General features: G+C 50.0%; 1 protein-coding gene across 1 annotated transcript in view; it reads right to left on the minus strand.

The window, feature by feature from the left end:
* Positions 1 to 635: 635 nt before the first annotated feature.
* Positions 636 to 18,161, minus strand: part of PTGFRN (prostaglandin F2 receptor inhibitor) — a 73,490-nt gene continuing 55,964 nt past the window's right edge. Inside the window, exons 7-9 of the mRNA XM_037135104.2 lie at positions 10,245 to 10,352; positions 5,528 to 5,833; positions 636 to 4,062 (exon numbers count right to left, since the gene is read on the minus strand). Coding sequence (XP_036990999.2) covers positions 3,896 to 4,062; positions 5,528 to 5,833; positions 10,245 to 10,352 — 581 coding nt within the window. The 3' untranslated portion in view covers positions 636 to 3,895. The remainder of the gene's footprint in view (positions 4,063 to 5,527; positions 5,834 to 10,244; positions 10,353 to 18,161) is intronic.

Here is an 18,161-nt window from a genome sequence, read left to right on the forward strand (position 1 = left end):
TACCAGGACCTTCGCCATGCCTGCAATGGGGCCCAACCTCAAGCAAGGGTAGCAACCAGGACTCAGACCTCACGACCTGAGGTGTCCCCTGCCCAGAACACAAACGAGGCCCCCAGGAAAGTGCATGGGGGGGGGACGGGTGCCAGCAGGAGGGTGGGGCTCCGCGGGCTCCCTCCTGTCCAGGTCCCTGAAGCCAGCAGCCGGGGGAAGAGCACCCCAAGGGGCCAGTACCTTCTGGGCTGGTTTGGCTCCAGACTGGGTCATGAGTCAGAAAAGCCACACTGTGGTCACAGAGCTTTGGTGTTAGTTTCCTGATCTGCAGAGAGGAACAGCCGCAAGCTTCTCTTTCCTGGCAGGCGGAGACCTCTAAGGTCATGAGACTTCACTGAAAGACCAAGAGACCCTCCTTCCATCAGGTCTGGCCCTCGCCTTTCTGATTGGTGGGAATCTCAGCCCTGACCTTGGGAAACCCACTTCTTCTTCCATCTTTAGTAAAAATCTACAATGCTAACCTAGGTTCAACGAGACCAGAAGGTGCTAAAGTGGCAACTGGAATTTAGTCATAATCCCTCATGCAGAGGAGATAAAAGGCGATCGAGGCCAATATCATGTTCCTCACACAATGTCAATTTAAATTAAACTTCCTTTAATGAAATAAAAAACAAATGGTGCATTGCATAATATTTGTGGTCACAGTATAAAACAATACAATTAGTTCATATAACATTGGATATGGACAAAAATACACAAGACCCTTCCTTTGTCTACATAAAATTCGGCAGATCCTATGTGCCCCGCTACAAAAGAAAAAGTCAACTTTTTTCTCCTAGTGATCTGCACCCAATATGTATCACTGAGAATCTGGTCAAACAGTGGAAGAGAACTTACCCAAATCCCAGTTCCCTTCTTCCTCTGTTGTCATCGGTGAAGCTAAAAAAAAGTTTTCTGAAAGTAGCAAGTTGTGTAGTATTGCTTATTATTCCTGCCACAAAGGCTCGGTCTTTGGCTCACAGATGCCAGTGACAAGTTCATGGCTGCAGGCCATCTGCAAAGCAAGAAGCAAGAGCCACGGGTTGGGGAGAGGGGGAATGGACAAGGGTCTGCGCAGGAGGGGCCTCTTTCACTGGGGTCTCAGGAAAGCCACATGGAGGGGAAGGGGGGAAAGACACAAATAAATACATTTCTAGAGTAAGATTGAAATCCAGTTGGTGAGTCAAAGTTCCACTGTCCCGTGAAAAATCTGAAAAGTTGATAAAAAGTCAGAGTTTGCATTTTTTTTTCTTTTTTTCTTTTAGGTGTAAAGTGTATGTAAACATTATAAAGTAAACAATTGAAAGGAATTTTGAGGCTCCTATCTGAACACAGATTAGGCTCTTTCTGGGGGTACTTTTATGAGTAGGGAAAAACCGTAACATTGTGTAAGGTTGTTGTTGAGAAGTACAACGTCCTCCGTGTGAATCCTGACTGGGTCCTCCCTCCATCCGCCCGGCGCTTCCGGTGGAGCCTCTCCCAGCACAGCACCCACTAGGCAGGGCTCTATCCGGTACAGCGGGAGAGTGGAGCTCGTACTTCTGAAAGGACGCACGCCCTGGCAAGTCTAAGTCCCTGGAAGGAACGAGGTCCTTGGTACAACCCCCTGGGATTTTCCCCTTTGGCTAACGTCCAGGCGACTGGCAGTTTGGCCGGCCCGATGGGCAGAGGGTGGGGTTGCGGTCCATGTTTTCACATCCCCAGCCTTGAACTGCAATAGCAGTTTGAAAGGATAAGGTACAGTTACTACTACTGTGTCTGCTGTGACCCATTCGTGGTTTCACATACACCTGGGGCCACCTGGGCACATCCCAAGCTAAGCACCCTTTCCTCCTACCACGAAAGGCCTGTGCTACAAAATCCTGCGTCTTCTAGTCGGTGCAGTAACTGCCGGGGCTCCAGGAGGGCACTGGCCGCCCCAACACGGCACATGTGTTTGTGTGCTCTCTCTAGTTCCGGTTTGTAGGATCACCTGTGACCCGCCCTCCTCTGAAGGAGGAGTTAGGTAACAGTACATGGAAAACTCTGGCTCTAGACCTACCAAGGCCTCCAGCTCCCCCCAGCCACTCCTGCTCTGCTGGGGCGCACCTGCTGCCTGTCTTCCCGGGTTTCACTTGTGCCTGGAATTCGTCTGGGCTGCTACCATCAGTGCAGAATCTCGCTCCTGTCCCACCAGTGGTCCACTCGGTGGGCAAAACAAAAAGAAAACACTGAGTGGGAATCTGCCTCTTGGGGGGGCTCAGTGACAAGTGCAGAAGGGATCGTGGGCAGCAGAGTGGGGGAGGTGGGTGAGCGGGGTTGGGGGGTGTCTGGCTCGTCCAGCCCACTGCGACAAAGAGCTGTACATGAATGGCCATCATTTTGTATTATTTTATTGCTCAAAACAAACGCGTCTTGTTTTCCTCTTCAGAAGACAGAGGAGTGTTAGATCCTTCACGATAGCAGCACAGAGGAGTGCAAAGTAGGGCACGAGTCACCTGGCAGCCTCAGAGAGGCCAGCGCTGCATCGGGTGCCGGACACTCCAGGGAGTGGACGATCTCTCCGGTCCGTTGTCCTCCTGGTCTGAGCAGTCGGGCCAAACAGACTGCTCCCAGAGATACTTTGTAGGCTGTTCACATGGCAGTAAATTGCTGGGTTTCCTTCACGTTCCTAATAGGAAAGCGAAGCCTACACAGCCTGCCCTTTCTCACTGAGCCCTTGCTGGGGATCTGACAAAGACCTGAAAGACTGAGAAGGTCAGAGAAAACGTACGGCTCCCCCAGGCAATTCTGACTCCGTGACTCAGCCAGTCTCACCAGCAGCAGGTGTCCTTCATGTTAAGGGGGCCGCACAGCCCGTGAAGGACGTGGGGTTTCTGTGGGTCCCCCGGACGTCCCTTGGTGTCCCAGGCCTTTGCCTCCTGCAAAGGGCAGGATTGGGGAATGGAGGTGGCTCCTTCTGCCTGACACGCCCCTGGCACCACGGACCCTCCCGGCTCAAGGTGCAGAAGCCCAGCTCTCAGGATGCGCCTTCCACTCTCCCCGGGGCGCCTTGCGGCCCAGGGACCTCCTCACTCTCCGAGTGTCTGTGCCTTCCCATGTCCCCAACTTCCTCTTTCTTGCAGACCTCCTTACTGCCCTGGACGGAGGTGGCTGTGTCGTTTTCTTCATATTCATTCTTAAGGCTAAGGTGGCAGGGTAAGGTGCTCGGTGGAGAGCCACGTTCTCGGTTCCAGGGCTGCCGTTCCGCACGCTCGTGTAACGCAAAGAGCAAAGAAATGGAAAGGGGCAGAGAAGCAAAACCAAAATACGCATTTGGGCTCGACAGGAAGTTACGTGCTGCAAGTTTAGATTTCAAATGTGGTCTAGACCCCTGAAAACGGGGGTGGGGCGGGGCAGTGAAAGCTGCGATTTCACCTCCGGCACAGGTCCGTGCTGCCTCGGGCCAGCGCAGAGTGGGGCGCCCAGCCGTCCCCCGACACCTGCCTCCGGCCCCGAGGCCGGCTCTCACCCAGGACAAAGAACTCCCAACGTCATCACCCTGTCCTCACCACCATCTCTCAGGACAAGAGCTATCAACACACACACGTCAGAGATCTATAAACCAGTAGGAGAAAAAAATTAGACAGAGGTTAACCATCAAAAAGCCGCGGTTGGGAAAGACACACTCGATTGTCCTCAGAAAGTGCCGTGGGAAGAGAAGCTGTGTGCTGGTAAACGTGTCCGCGCTCCGAACTTGACATGCAGAGGGGAGAGCGCCGCGTCCCACCTGAGATTAGAGAGGACTGGGTTTTAGTGTAACACACGTCGCGTTCGAGTACCACCGTCCTCTGCTCGCCCAAATCGCTCCTAGGCGGTCCCTGTCGTTGCCTCGGCCCGTGCCAGCCTAGTCCATCTCCATGGACATGAGTCGGCGGCGCTCACGCCTGGTCTCCTGGACCTCCTTCTTGCAACACCAGTGGGAGCTGCAGTACCCGATGAGGCAGGACAGGAGCCCGACGACGGTGGACAGGCCGACACCGATCAGCAGCGGGTACTTGAAGGCGTTCAGCACTGGGGGGGGAGAGCAAAGGGAGGCCGGTTAGCAGCACCAGGGTGGAGGCTGCAGGTGAGACCACTGTCTCCTCTCCCTCTGCCACCCCGCCAAGCGATCAGACCTCCCCGGCCCTGTCTCCAGCGCCTAGCACAGCAGTTTTGATAGAAGCAGCTCAGCCCTGTTTGTCCAGAAGTGAACAAACGTCTCTCCCCCCAGTTCTGGGGAGGGGGGGGGCAGGGTGGAGCGGGGAGAAAACAGAAAAGTGATTTCGCAATGTCTTTGAATGTCAACTTGCTTTTTAGGGTTTTGGCAAGAGACTGATTTTTAAAAGTCAGTATAAGGGCACTGCACGCTCTGGAGCAGCTGCCTCCTTAAAAAAACCCACAAAACGACATGTAAACCCACTGTAGGCATCAAATGACTGAAGCGCACTGGGGGCTATTTCCAGTAGCACCAGTAAATCACTGGGCACAGCGAATAATCACTTGTTTGGTAAACCGGGGTTTCACATGGAGCCACTTCAAGGAAAGAATTTCTAAGATGCAAATACGGAGCTGGAGTCAGAAACACACAGGCACTGCTCAGGCCCCCCGCCCCTGCCCCTGGGCGCCCTCCCCAGAAGTGCCCACTCTCCCTGGGTGGACGCTGGCGCTGCAGGAGGGGCCTCACATGTCACATGGCTGTGCTGGCACAGCCGCCGGAGGAGAGGCTGTCACCCCGCTCCGTGAGAGGGGGAGTAAGGATCCGAAGGGCTGAGTCATCTGCGGAAGGGGTGAGGCCCCTTCCAGTCGCCCCCGAGTGACAACATCACAGGGCAACAAACACGAAGCGTCTCCTGATGCTCAGAGGCACCTGGACTTTAATTCGCTCCACAGAGTTGTCTTCAATTAATGTCAGCTCTGAAACTTTTTGCAGAGGAGACGTTTCTCATTAATCAAGGAACCACTGTCACTGTCCCCACTCTGGAATGCTCAGGGAACAGGGTGGGGAGGGGCCCTCCGACCACCTCCTTAGGCTGCCCTGGTGGTCCGTGGGGACCAGAAAGCCTGGGAGCATCCCCCCCACTGACTCCCACCCTAGGACTCCACGCTGGTGACATCAGGAAGAGCCTCCCTTTTCTAAGAAGCTGAATCCAGAAGACAAAGTCGCAGGAACCCATTCGCCACCTCGCCCGGAGCCCTGAACCTGCCCTCTCAACTCTGTTCTCTGCCTCCACCCGGCACAGTGAGTTTGTATAGAATCTATAGAAAGCATCAAATCTTTCCAGTGGGAAAAGATTTGGCTTAAAAACCATTTTTCAAGTGGTGCTCCCAGCATCTGATACCAGAGCTGGGCCAACAGCAAGGGCTGCCTGTGCCCTTTCTGGTTTCAGCCTCAGCCAGGCCCGGAGGAAGCCAGGCCAAGTTCAGGCACATTCCTCAGGTCGGGAGACCTGGCTTCTGTCAGCTGCAGTCCCGAGCGTTATTTGCACGTCGCTCTTACCATCCATCTTCACAGTTAGAAAGACGGGCTTGGAGTAGATCTCTGCCTCCTTCTGCCAGGACCCCGTGGGTGACCTCACCCAGGGGGTCACGGAACAGTAGTAGTTGCCGAAGTCCTGGTCCTCGGCGCCGTGCACCCGCAGCAGGAACTCCAGCACGCTCACACGCTCCAGGCTGAGGTCGCTCTTCCGGTCCCTGTGGGCCGTGCTCACAATGCCCTTCCGGTCCAGGGAAGACAGGAGGACGGGAGCCTTGTCCAGGCCGAAGGAGTGCACCGCAAACCAGGACACATCGAAGGCCATGTCATCTACGGATCACCAAGCCAACACCCTGGGGTCAGTGCGATGGGCAGAAACACCACATGCAGCAAACACACGGGCCTGTGCTGCTCTGCCTGCCCAGGCCCCACCGAGGGCCAACCCTGTGGTGAGGGCACGTTCACACCCTGTGCAGGACCAAAGACCTGTAAGGTCACACAGCCAGCAGGTGGCGCAGCATGTGTCTTCACCCAGGGAGCCCAGCCCCAGGGTCCCCCACCCCCGTAACCTCATTGCTGCCACCACTCAGCCTAAGGAGCACAGAAAGAGGAGTGAGACCCCAACTGTCTCCTACAAAGAGCACAGATGTAAAGCCAGCATGTGGTGACGTCACACACCATCTCCCAAAGAAAGCAGGGTCCTTGAGCATTTTGGGCAGAAGCACCCAAGATGGTAAGGACACAAAAGTCCTAAGGAACAAAAGGTTCGTCAAGTGAATCGTACAGAAATTCGAGTCGTAAACAGTTCTGATTTTACTGTTCGCTGTGGTTCCCCCCCCCAAAACCCCTGCAGAAGTGCATACGTTCAGAACTATAGGAAAAAATGTCAAGCTGAGAAAATTGAACACAGTTTAACAGTCCCGGAGAGTAATGCTGCTGAATCGTAAAGTGTGCTGCGAAATTAAGGTTCTAACAGCCTCACATAAATTAATACGGGCATTAGAGAAAGAAGACTTTGGCACAAGTGGTAATTCTCAAAGACTGTGGAGGGAGGGCATCCACCACGGGCCCGACCTCTTCTTTCGATTGGTACCAACTGGTTTCAAGCGTGTCCGGCCTGAGACTCCCCAGCAGGCACGAAAGGCCTGCAAGGCCACCAACGCCGCCAACGCTGTTTGATCTTAAATTCGCGTGACAAGGCTTTCTATGCAAAGGTGAAATAGCACAATTTTGGTTAAACAAAGTAACACCCGTGTAGTGAAAACACACATTGTAACCTCAAAAAGCACATGATAGGGCAAATGAATTGCAATACTCAGATGCCTGCAGGAATTACTACAAAACTATCCACACGATTGTTCCTTTTCAACTCATTCTAAAAATGCTGAGGGCCTTGGAAAACCTTAGCTCTGCCACCAGGGTGATGGCTCTCTACTCTCAGCTTCAAAATACTTTCTTTTACTGCCCATCAGCCACTGTGGCACCTGAGCAAACAATCCGATTGCTCCCACAGTGCAGGTCGTCTCTCGCCAGGAAGCCCGGCTCCCGGGGGGGCAGAGGGAGTGCTGTCCCCGTCCTCACACCCTCACGGTGCCACAGCTGGGGGACACCTGCAGCACTGTCCTACAGGAGAAGTCTAGCTCAGAGCTGCTGTCACCTGCGGGTGCTGGGGGTGACTGACAGCAAAAAGTCACACCGAGTCCCTGTGACTTGTGCCCAGACTCTGAGCCCAGTCCTGCTGTGCCTTCCAGTGCAGCGGTGGCCAGGCAGCAGGGCCAGGCTCAGCAGGCTGCACTCCCAGCACTGGCACTCATTAGCCACATGACCTGGGTGAGTCACCGAAATTCACAGTGACTTAGTTTCCACACCTGTAAGATGAAAATAACAACATCACTATGGTTAAGATAGTTATCTTTATAAAATGCTTAGAACAGCACCTGGAACGTAGTAAGTGTGCAATAAAAGTGGGTTGCCACAAACAACATCTTCATCTCCACAGTTCGACGTACAGCTCTACAAATAGCGGCTGCTGACAGGAGGGGCATTACCACCTGGAACAGCGGCCCCTGGGCCCCGTCCCACCAGCTGGTGCACCGAGCCCCCCGCTGCTGCAGGTGTTGGCTGCTTACGCTCACACCTCAACTGTCCTCCAGAGAGCTGGTGTTAGCTGACAGGAGCTCCCTCCTGGAGGCTAAGGAACTCCTCCCATCCCAGCCATGCAGCCTGCGGACAATGACTGACAAGGGGACATAAGAGCCCAGCCTTTCCCTTCCCTCGAGCAGGTCATACTCTGCGGTGCCACCCCCTCTCCAGAGCTCGCACAGGGAGCTGGACTTCTTTTGAATTCGAGTCTTAGCCTGGCTTCTCTCCTGCTCTGTGCTAACTCCCTCACCCCCTCATGGTTTTCTCCTGAGAGCACACCTTCAATTAATCACTCGCATGCTTGTCTCAGGTTTTGCTTCTAGAAAACCTGACCCGACAAGTCACCCCTCAATGGCCACCACCTGCCCCTGCCCACCCCCCCACCCTGGCACAGGTGTGGCTTGGCATTTGGCCCACTTATGAAACCTGTCCTTTCCGAAAAGAGAATTCCTTCACAGCCCGTAGGATGCATGAGGAAAAACTAAATTGCAACTTGTGTTTAATTATTCAGAATCCTCCATCCACACAGTCCAAGGGGCAACATTCTGGAAAAGTGTGAGCCGCATGATAACAGCTACCTATCGCTCCTGCAATTACCCTGGAGGAAAAGACTCGTTAGATTAAGGGTGCCAGTAGTGACCCATTCATTTACTGAGAAGAACACTCAAATGATTTATTTTTGCATCTATCATAAATAAGCTTGAAGGGTAAAAACGGCATTGTCTCATCCCAGCTTTTGGAAACTATTGCCCTCCCCTTCCCCCGGCATCGTTTGCTACTTTCACCTTCGTTTCCACTTGTAAAGTCTCCTGTGCATCTCAGTCCTCGGGTCCTCGGCAGGACACAGTCACCTGCAGTGTGACGGCCACGCACAGAGGGGGTCCCATAAGGTTATGATGGAGCTGAAAACCTCCCATCACATAGTGACGTCACAGTCCCATCACATGCGTTACTCATGCGTGTGTGGTGATGCTGTGTGAACACACCCACCGGGCTGCCAGCTACACAGAAGTGCAGCACGCACAACGCCAGCAGCACACCGACCACCCAGGTGTGTGTGAGTGTGCCCACGATGTTTGCAGTGAAGGCACTGCCCACTGACGCACTCGGCACCTCGGCTCCTCATCCCCCTCCCCCCCCCACTACGGCGCTAACCACCTCTGTCTTTTGGGACGGTTTCTGTCTCCTTTTCTTACATTTTCTACAAACTCTTCCTTTTCCTGTCTCTAAAGTGCAGCCATGTTTGGGTTTCCTAAGAGACAATTCTGGCATCAATCAACTAGTCCAGGGGCCACCAACTATGGCAAATCCGGCCCACCGCCTGTTCTGCGCAGTTGCCCGGGGTCGCAGCTGTGCCCCCATCTGCACGACTCTGCTTTCACACACCACAGGTGAGTAGTCGCTGCACCGACCACCTGGCCCACGGGGCTGAAAGCACTGCCCACCTGGGTCCTTTACAGAAACTACTCGCCAACTCTGAACTGACTGCTACCTGCACCTTCAACCTGTGGTCCCGGAGGGGCCGGACCTCGAGGGGCGGCCGCCTGGGCCTCTGCTCCTTAACACCACCTCTGCCCAGTCCCCCCATGGTGTTCACGCTGGTTTCACTGCGGGCCACCCTCCCTTCGCTTACAACCTGCCTTTGATACAGAATGAACACCTGCTTCTAGCATCCATTTGTGCAGATCTGGCCTTTTTAAGGTACAAAAGTGGCCCGGGAGAGGCCATGGCTCTGCTTATGATGGGGTGGGTGGCGCAAAGATGCCCAAGGTCAAAGCATGCAGAGGGGACGGCGGCCCCCAGGCAGTGAGTAAGCTGCTTTGTGAGCTCTTCAGAAGGCAGAGGTGGGTATGGTTCTGCCCGGCAACATAGACATCTAAGTGCATTTGCATTTGACGTTCCTTTAAAGAAAAGTGAGAGAGGGACGTCGCCTGTCACAAAGCGGGGCCAAGCAGAAAGGGTGTAAGACTAACGGTCCACAAGTCTTTGGCATCCTGCTAGCAATGCCAATATTTTCTGCAACGAAAAACTTACAAAGGTTTTCTAAGAATTTAATCTACACTAGCAACCCTCGGTCACTTCCTACTTGTCTGTTCTTTTAGGTATTTCTTCATGGCATCAATCACTCTCTGGTATGATACGGGGATTTCTTTCTTGTCTGTCTCCTTAACTGCGTTGCGAGTGCCATGAGGGCAGAACTTTGAATGTTTTGCCTGCTCCTCCACCCCCAGCGTCTCAAACAGCACCCGTGCACAGAGGAGCTCAATAAATATCGGAGCGGTTAAGTGAATGAAAGACCAAGGTGAGGAGCCTGGGCGGCTGCTCGATCTCAAACCTGCCTGCATCAGCCCTCGAAGCAGCCCACTGATCACCTTGACAACCAGATTAAATATCGGGATGCGTTTCCAATCCATCTAACAGACAGATGCATCCACTCAACAGATACTTATTGAACACCTACTGAGAACAAAGTCCTGAGTCAAGCGGTTTGGGGATAAACAGACAACCCAGCCCCTGACTTGCACACCTGCGAAACACAGCAGGATGGTGCCAGAAACACTTACAAAAAGCCACAGGGGGGTGGGGGGAGGAGAAGTACCTGGATCCAGGGCTGCGCCTTCGACAGTGACGATGCAGAACAGTTTGATCAGGTCTCCCCGGATGACGGACGGAGTGTCGGAGTACACAGAGGCATTGAACACAGGACCTGGAAGAAAGCAACCCTCATCATTCTCTCTCACACTGTCAAGTCCCATTCTCTAAGTGAGTCTCCCTTGCCTTGGAACACAACTAGAAACGCAAAATTAAAGGTGTGCTAAGGCTGCTTCTCCTCCCCGGAGACAGGCCAAGCCCAGGCACACCCAAATGTGCCCCATTATAAGATTACAACCAGAACAGAATGCTTCCTAAAGAATTACTTTGCTTCCGTGGATTGAGTGCGGGCCTGCGAACTAAGGGATCGCAGTTCAATTCACAGTCAGGACACATGCCTGGGTTGCAGGCCAGCTCCCAGTGGGGGACACACAAGAGGCAACCACACATTGATGTTTCTCTCCCTCTCTCCTTCCCTTCCCCTCTAAAGATAAACGAATAAAATCTTAAAAAAAAAAAAAGAATCATTCTGCTTTGGGCTCTTCCTTTACAGCTTCCCTGATGACAGCGCACTGTCCCGTGAAGACCACCCAGCCTCCCACCCCAGGCGGAGCGGGGTTGTCTCTGGTTCCCCGAAGTTCACTCCAGGCCTAGCGGCTTGGAGACGAGAGGGATGGGGACTGAATCGGGGACACTCTGGGCCCTGGTGGAGTGAGCAGCCTCACTGTGCTGGCGCTGGGGACAGGGCGCTGGGGACAGGGCACCGGGCTAAGAGGCTGAAGTCCAGGAAGGAGACGCACACGCCAACGATGACACCACTGCCAGCACGTGTCCTGGGCAAGGCGCCGACCTGCTGGGGGAGGCGGGCGGTGTGGATATGCCTTTAAAAAAAAAACCAAACTGCCCACCCTCCTGAGACCACTCCCTTGCTCCCCAGTGCGCTTTTAGAAAAGGGCCCTCTGCTTCCTCCACAGGCCGGAGGCCAGCCTGCCCCACGCCTCACTGTACCATTTCCCAGCACAAGGCAGAAGTGCTGCCTCTGAGCTTTCCAGCTGCAAGGCAATGAGCACATGCGTGAGCAACAAAACAAAAAGGGTGAAGCCTGAGCACATGATCAAGAGAAGTATCTGTGGCTCCTGTTCCCTTCTCAGGCAGGCGGGGGCTGGGGGCTACACTTGATTTTGAACGGCTTCATGGCTCATGGGGACCGAATTCCGAAGCTTTAAGCCAGCCTAATCCTAAACAGCCCAGTGTTTACCTCATCCTGATTCATAATACCTAGGGACAGGCAAACCCAAAGAAGTTTCTAGAATACCAACACTATGGGATTTCTGTTGAGATTCCTGGGAAGCAAAGACAGATGGCCCTGGGCAGTGATTGCGAAACTCATTATAAGCTAAGAATATCAGTGTTACCACCTTTTAAATCAGATTACCAGAAATAAAACAGTCCCTTTCTTTTTTTTAACATCTAAAAAAAATAAATAACGATGAGAGAGTAAAAGGTCATGTCTGCAGTCCAATCAGGCAAAGAATGGAAAAAGGCCAGTTTTCCTTCCTGTGTGACCTGCAGGGCGACTTGGTCAGACTGCTTTCCTAACACCAAGTCCCTGGGTCATCTGTTTTGCTGAGTGCAAGATGAAGGGCGGTTGGAGAACGTGGAAACCTAGGGAGGTTAGACAGCTCGGGGCTGCTTTGGCCGAGTCCAGATTAACGAGGAGGGAACTTAACTCGAGGGGTGGAGGACAGAACTGAACAGCCGTCCCAGGAAAAGGGAAGGGAGGAGAGCACAGAAGGCAAGGAAACGTTACCCGCTGCTGGGCACCGCATCTCTCAGGGAGCGGCTCTCAGCCAGGTGCCGCAGGTCCTTCCCGCCCTGCACGTGCTCTGCTCACGGCGGCAAGGCAGGCAAGGACGGAGCCGGTTGCTCGGAGCTGGCTCGGAGGTTATGCCTGGGGGATTGCGTGGCACACCTGGCCACCCGTGGGTCCAGGTGAGCAGTGGGGACCACGTTTCACAGTAATAAGACAGAGCTATATCAGGGGGCTTTCTTCAAGTATCCAGGCCCCTTCTAGGAGAATGCAATACAACAAAGCATAAAGAGATTCTCATAATGGATTTAGGTTTTTATTTCCTTAATTTGAACCAGCAAGGGGAGGTTTACCTAATTTGGACAAATTTCCCTTTCTTTTCTTTACGTTACCAAAGAAAACCCCAAACACCTTGCAGGTCACGAGCTGCAGTCCCCGTTTTCCCGCTGGCCCGGGCTGCGGGGACAGCGGAGCGTTTGTGCCGCGGCCCACCGTGCAGACGAGGACGGGGAAAAGGCCTTCATCGTGAACTCCGCACGCGGCTGGTTTCCTGCCGTGAAACCCACTCACTGCTAACGTGGGTCATTATCCCAGGCTTAGAAATATTTTCATTATGGCCAATTTCTGTGGTAATGTTGTTTTTGTGTAGGGATTTGTCTGGTCAGCTTCAAAATGACAGACTAAGGCACAGAGAATTTAAGTGAACGCCCAGAGTCACTAGGGGTCCCCAGATTGCAAGTCTGCAGAGCGCACACGCACCACTTGGCTTTTAAATACAAACATTGACACAAACCATCTTCCAACTCCGGCCCATAAAAGAAGGCTGTTACCAGCAATATTTCTGTAAAAGCCCAAACTGCAGACCATCTGGGTGTCCACCAATAGCGTGACGGCTAACCAAATTCTAGTAGGTTCAGTCATTCCAGTTGGTGTTTATCTAGAATTTGTTATAACATGGAAAATGTTTATCTCATCATGTTAAATGGCGGGAAAGCAGGTCATAAAACTGTATATACAGTCTGATCTCAAAGTTATGGAGACAACATACAGGAGAAAAAGTCTAGGCAGACAGAGACTTCAAATTAAGTGTATTGCTGATCCTCTTCTCCTTCTTTCTACTTTACTGTATTTTCCCATTTCTCTATTAAGGAGAAAAACTTTATTTTTATTCTTTTAACAGACCAGAACCTTTCACATTGTCCTCCCACCGAGAGGCAAAAGCCCTGGGGCCCAGGACGGGAAGGGGACCACCAGGGAGGACCTCTCTGCTGTGTGTGTCTGACCATGTGCTATTGATGTCCAAGAAGTGATGGCTCTTTGGTATCAAGTCGGTGTTTGCTGGGAGCTACTCGGGGTTGCGGCACTGTGCCAGCTGCTGGTTCTGATGATGGCACCTCTTCAACTGTGAACTGGCCATGACGACTTCAGGGAGTTAAATAAAAACCTTAGGCTGTCTATTCACCCTGGAAGCTACAGCGATTTTTTTTTCCTGTTATGCTGACCCTTAAAGAATTGAAAAATATATTCAATATCCATTCCTTACCCAGAGATACAAAAGATTTTATGTCTCCCCTCTTCCTCATAACAGTTTTTAAAGAGATTTTAAATAAGAAACATAAGATGGAATAAATGGCTACAGACAATGAAGCAGATACATGAATAAAAGAGAGAAAACACAGAATCATCTGAATCTTCACGGGCACCGGAAAAGCGTTTGAAAACAACCAACTCCTCTTTCTGATTAAAATACTCAGCAAACCGGAGATGAAAGAAAACTTCCGCAACTGAAAACAGGGCAGCTACGGGGCACGCAGAGCTTCCCTGACACTTGATGGTGAAAGACTGAGCCCCCCGACCCCACACATACACACAAGATCAGGGACAAGACAAAGATGTCCATTCGAGTCACCACTATTCAACACTGTACTAGAGGCTCTAGCCAGGGAAACCAGGCAAGAAAAAGAAACAGTAGGTATGCAATTTGGAGAGGAAGAAGTAAAACTATCTTTATTTACAGGGCACACACAAGAATCAACCTATGAATGCACAAATAAGTGGAACAACAAATCAGTGTTTCTCTCCCTTCCTTTTTCTCTCTCAAATAAAAAAAATAATAATTTAAATAAAAAGAAAAAAATAGCCCCGGCTGGTGTAGCTCAGTGGATTGAGTGTGGACCTGTGAACCAAAGAATCTCAGTTCAATTCCCAGTCAGGGCACATGCCTGGGTTGCAGGCCAGTTCCCATCAGGGGATGCATGAGAGGCTACCATACATTGATACTTCTCCTCTCTCTCCTTCCCTTCCCCTCTAAAGATAAATAAATAAAATCTTTAAAGGAATCAGCTAAAAGACTATTAAAATAAGTTCAGCAAGGTTGTAGAATACAAGAAAAATATACAAAACTTCATTGTGTTTCTATAGACGAGACAAATAGACTGAAAAGGAAATTAAGAACACAATTCCATTTACAAGAGTATCAGAACGTATTTAGGATACATTTAAAGAAAGAAGTTTGAGATCGATACACTGAAAACCACAAACCACCACAGACAGAAATGAAAGACCCAGATACTTGGGAAGACCTTCCATACGGAAAGGAAGACAACAGTGTTCAATGTCAATACCCTTCAAACTGACCTACAGATTTAGTGCAAACCCCACCAAAGTCTCAGCTGTCCTAAACTACATGTGGAAACGAAAGAGACCCAGAATTGCCAAAGCAACTCAAAAAAGAACAAAGTCGGAAGGCTTACACTTAGTTGCAATACTCATGGGCCCTGGCCAGGTAGTTTGGTTGGTTACAGCATCATCCCAATATGCCAAGGTTGAGGGTTTGATCCCTGGTCAGGGCACAGACAAGAATCAACCAAAGAATGCATAAATAAGTGGAACAACAAATTGATGTCTCTCTCTCTTTCTCTCCCCCAATCCTCTCTCTCTCTCGATTTTTAAAAACACCTACCACAAAGCTACAGTAATCAAACAATGCGTTACTAGCATAGAAACAGACATATAAATCAATGTGAGAACCGAGAGTCCAGAAATAAACCCTTCCAGTTATGGTTACCTCATTTCTGACAAGAGTGCCAAGTCAAGTCAATGGGAGAAAGAACAGACAGATCAACAAATGGTGCTAGGACAGCTGGGTATTCACATGCAAAAGAATAAAGCTGAATCCCTTCTTCATACCACACACAAAAGAATTAACTCAAAAAGTAAATTGGGCCCTAGTGGATGTGGCTCAGTGTACTGAGCACTGGACTGCAAACTGAAGGGTCACCAGTTCAATTCCTAGTCAGGGCACATGCCTGGGTTGTGGGCCAGGTCCCCAGTAGGGGGCGTGTGAGAGGCATCACACATTGATGTTTTTCTCCTTCACTTCCCCTCTCTCTAAACATTAATCAATAAAATCTTAAAAAAATAAATTAGATTTTGTCAAAATTAAAAACCTGAGTGCTTCAAGGGATGCCATTAAGAAAGTGAAAAGATTACCCACAGAGTAGTCTGCTAAGACACGTGTATCTAGAGTAAGAAAAACTCTACTGGTCAACAACAAAAATAACAATTTAAAAATGGGCAAATGATTTGAATAGATATTTCTCCAGAGTTACAACCAATAACTACATGAAACGATGCTCAATGCCAACGGTCATTAGGAAAACACAAGTTAAAACGACAGTGAAATACCACTTCACACCCACTATGCTATGGAGAAATTCGAGTTTCATACTTTGCTGGTGGGAATGCAGCTGCTTTGGAAAACAGTTTGGCAGTTTGTCAAAGAGTTCGGCCCAGTTACCATGTGACCCAGGATCACTCCCAAGAAGTGAAAACCTGTGTCTACACAAAGCTTGAGGGCTAGTTTATGTCAGCATTGTCCGAAGAAGACACAACTTAAATGCCCGCCAATGGGTAAATGATAAGCAAGATGTGATGTATCCGTGCAATGGAATATTATCTACCTATACAAGGGGAGGAAGTACTGATACATGAGAACATCGATGAAGCTTAAAAAGATTGTGTGAAAGTGCCCCAAAATGGAAGTCCACATACATGATTCACTGCAGATGAAGTGTCCAGGAAAGGCAGATCCACAGAGACAGAAAAGTCAGGGGTTGTCAGGGGCTGGGGGCAGGGAGAGGGGAGGGATGGTTAATGGGCACGGAGGTTCTTTTCAGAGTGATGAGTAAGTTCTGGAACCAGATACAACTCCATAAATACACCAAAACCATTGAGCTGTATTCTGTAAATGGGTGCCTTTTAAGGTATGTTAACTATAGCTCAATAAAGCCAATATTAAAAAACCAACAAACAGATAACAATGAAAAACGAACAATAAAAGAGAAGTGTGCTTCCACTGTTCTTTCCAAATCTAAGGACTTAAATCAATATTTACTCTTTATTAATCTAAAGGCGAAGACTTGAAAGGTGGTTGAAGATTATTTCACTATACACACCTGAATTTTTAGAGCTAAGTATAAATTTATACACTCAGAAATTTCTAACTGGAACCCAAGACAGATTTAGTGAAAACACTGTATATTAAAACTCACAAATAATGATCCTTTATGTTGATTTTTCTAAGTAATGTTGGGAACCAAAGACTTTTATGTCATTTACCTGCTAACACATATAACCAGATACAGATTTGTTAGGGAAGCTTAATAAATTACAAGATGAATAAGAAATATTTCTAATGGAAAATATCTATTTATGCCATGTTAAAAAAAAAAAAGGTGAACCTTTCTACTTTACAGGATAAAAACACTTTACTTACTGAAGATAGAATCGATTCACAACAGACATAAAAATGCCCTTGTCTGCACTAACATTTTGAAAGATGAACACCATTAATAACGACTCTTAACCAGCCAGGTTAACAGACATATCCGCCCACCACTGCAGCTCCCGGGGCTTGACCGATTGGCAGGACATCTTCCGGTCCAAAAGGAAGGTCGGCCATGAGGCTGGACACTCAGTCCCAGTGTGGAAATAGTGCGCTGATCTGTTGGGCCTAAAATAGTGCCCGTCACCTCCAGTCCTAGGGACCCATAGGAGGGAAAGCCAAGGGGCTGGACACACCTGGGGCCTTATCGCTGCATCTCCCACCTTTGGCACGTCATTCAGCCTCTCTGGAGGCTCTGCGCCCCCTGCCTTTATTTACACTCTGCCATGCTTCCTAAAGATTCTGAAATAGCTGTTTTTTTAAGAGATCCACACCCAAGGATATGTTTATTTTTAGAGAGAGAGGCAGGGGGGAGGAGAGACAGACAGACACCAACAGAGAAAGAGAGCGAAACATCAATGTGAGAGAGAAGCATCCATCTGTTGCTGCCCACATGCGTCCTGACCTGGCATTGAACCTGCCCCCTTTTGGTACAGTACGGGACAACGCTCCAACCTGCTGGGCCACCCAGCCAGGGCTGAAATAGCTCCTTATCTATTTTTTTAAAATGAGGGTAGTATGTTCATGCAAAAAAACTGTACATGAATGTTTATGCAGCATTATTCAGAATAGTTAAGAACTGGAAACACTCAAACGGCCATTAGCTAATGAGTGGGTGAACAAAACGCGGTATAGCCACAACATGAAATATTACTCAGTCACGAAGGAATGAAGACCTGATGCCTGCTGCCCCATGGAGGGCCCATGGAGACATTATGCTGCAGTGAAAGAAGCCAGACAGGAAGACCACATATTATGTTCCATTGATGTGAAATGTCCAGGCTGAGCAAGTTTATAGAGACAGGGCTCAATCAGTGGTTGCTGGGAGACAGCAGGTTGTGGGGTCGGGGGTGGGAACTGAAGGATGTCGGCTACGGGGTGTAGGGTGTCTCTGGGGTACAATGAAAATGATCAGTAATTGATCATTGTGATAGTTGCACTCCACTATGAATACACTGAGAGCCGCTGCATTATACACTTTAAAAAATTTTTTTAAAATATTTTATTTATTTATGCTTAGAAAGAGGGATGGGAGGGAGAAAGAAAGGGAGAGAAACATCAGTGTATGGTTGCCTCTCACTCGCCCCCTACTGGGGACCTGGCCTGCAACCCAGGCATGTGCCCTGACTGGGAATTGAACCAACAACCCTTTGGTTCACAGGCCCGTG

Source organism: Artibeus jamaicensis, unplaced genomic scaffold (genome assembly GCF_021234435.1).
Source record: "Artibeus jamaicensis isolate MK-2021 breed Jamaican fruit bat unplaced genomic scaffold, CSHL_Jam_final scaffold_1689, whole genome shotgun sequence".
NCBI lineage: Eukaryota > Metazoa > Chordata > Mammalia > Chiroptera > Phyllostomidae > Artibeus > Artibeus jamaicensis.